Source organism: Lycorma delicatula, chromosome 9 (genome assembly GCF_047948215.1).
Source record: "Lycorma delicatula isolate Av1 chromosome 9, ASM4794821v1, whole genome shotgun sequence".
Classification (NCBI taxonomy): domain Eukaryota; kingdom Metazoa; phylum Arthropoda; class Insecta; order Hemiptera; family Fulgoridae; genus Lycorma; species Lycorma delicatula.
This window is the reverse complement of record NC_134463.1, coordinates 128041809-128043755: the sequence shown is the minus strand read 5'-3', so window position 1 is coordinate 128043755 and position 1947 is coordinate 128041809. Positions and strand designations below refer to the sequence as shown.

The 1947-nt window shown below is 31.2% G+C and overlaps 1 protein-coding gene across 1 annotated transcript; it reads left to right on the top strand.

Moving 5' to 3' along the window:
- Positions 1 to 677: 677 nt before the first annotated feature.
- On the top strand, positions 678 to 1560 carry LOC142329893 (alpha-crystallin A chain-like). Its single transcript, XM_075374805.1, has one exon. The coding sequence runs from the start codon at positions 778 to 780 to the stop codon at positions 1327 to 1329; it is 552 nt and encodes a 183-aa protein (XP_075230920.1). The 5' UTR covers positions 678 to 777; the 3' UTR covers positions 1330 to 1560.
- Positions 1561 to 1947: the final 387 nt, after the last annotated feature.

The window sequence follows — 1947 nt, the reverse complement described above, 5'->3', positions numbered from 1 at the left end:
GTTTGTTTTCTTTTACCCCCTCCAAAAAGGTCTTAAATTTTTTTTCTATTTACGGCTACTTTGTGTAGGTCGGGAATATTAATTAATTGTTTACGTCTAGTGTATATTTTTCAGTAAATTTAACGATTTGTTTAATCGAGGGAGAAATGCTTTTTTATATAATAGGGACTGTTAAAAGAAAAAGAAAATAAAAAACCGCTCGCATTTTCACGAATAATGTTGTGTTTGTAAGTACACGATTTCGTAACGTAAATTAAAGAAGACCGCTAAACATTAGATAGATGATGAAAATAAATAAAACTTAACTTAGCTTTAAATTATAAATTTAATCGCCGCATTATTAAATATTTCTTGAATTTATCTGTATTTAGAGTTCAATTTTGTTAAACAAATTATTTAGTAAGAAGTACATCGGTTAACGTAATAAACCGAAGGTAATTTGTACGAGCTTCGACATGTTACGAAAAGAAGTGGAATTCTAGAATATTCAAGAAACGTTTGAAGCGGATATTCGTTTAATATTTGAATGCGCGCGTTGAGACAGGATGGTGTCACTTGAAAATAACCAATAGCAAGCTTTTCTAGAGTGTTCGTAGTTATACTATTGGTCGCCACCTCCTGTTCTGTTGTAGTAATTTGTACCGCGTTCTATTCGATGATACCCACGATATAAATACGTGTGGACGGGCCGCTGTGCGGCATAAGAGATCGAAACGTGAAGCTATTCTGTTATTTTGTTCTTTCGTTGTTATTCTACGCATACGCCTGTAATCGATCATGTCATTGTTACCGTACCTGGTAAACCAATTGTTTGATGAAATCGACACTCCGATTTTGTACGATCAAAATTTCGGATTGGGTTTAAATCCTACTCTCGAAGCCGGTCCTCGTTTGATGCAAATACCGTTACATTCGGGATACCTTAGACCTTGGCGTCATCTTGCTAGCGGTAACAGCGGAACTTCATCTCTTCAAAATACGAAAGACAACTTCCAAGTCAGTTTAGACGTGCAGCAATTTAAACCCGAAGAAGTTTCGGTTAAATTACAAGGCGATTATTTAGTAGTCGAAGGGAAACACGAGGAACGTCAAGATAAGCACGGATTCATTTCTCGTCAGTTTCAACGTCGCTATAAATTGCCAGAAAACGTAGATCAAGATAAAATAAAGTCTAATATTTCATCTGACGGTGTTCTTACGTTAATGGCTCCGAAGAAACCTGAAAGTACAACCGGTGAAAGGAAAATTCCGATTGAAAAAACCAATCAGCCGGCTTTGAAACAAGCACCATCTACTCGGTCTGAGAAGCAAGAGACGATGGAATCTTAAATTTCTGTAAGTTCGTGTTTCTTTTTTAAGTTAAAAAGTTAAATATAATTAAGAGACTTTTGAGACTGAATGAGGCATATTTAAAGACTGAGTTGTAAATTTCATTGTTTTGTTATATTTCTTTTACGTTTGTTATTGTTGCAGTATTAAATTTTTCACTATTTATGTATTGATTTCTCAATAGATATACATATATTTTACTAATTAAAAATTATTTTTCTTCACTTAAAATTGTATTTTTATTTTTTTTTAACCTTTTTTCATTAAACTTTGGATTAAAATCAATTATTTAAGGTGGTAATTAGTGACATTTTAGGTTATGAAATATATTTAAATATTTTTTAGTTTCTGGTGAAAGTTGCTCGGTTTTAATTTTTCTATAATAATAAAATTTTTAGCGAATCAAATTTTTTAGTCGTTGGCATTGTGAATTTAAACTTAAATTTGGGAAAATGTTTTTTACATTATTTGTGTATGTTTTTACATTAGTTTTAGTAATGTTATAAAAAAGAATAATGTTAAAAAAACTACTCTTGTTGAACATTTTATTTAGAAATTAATATATTAATTTTTAACTCTAAATGTAGACGCTTACAAATTTTGAATGCGGATAAAATG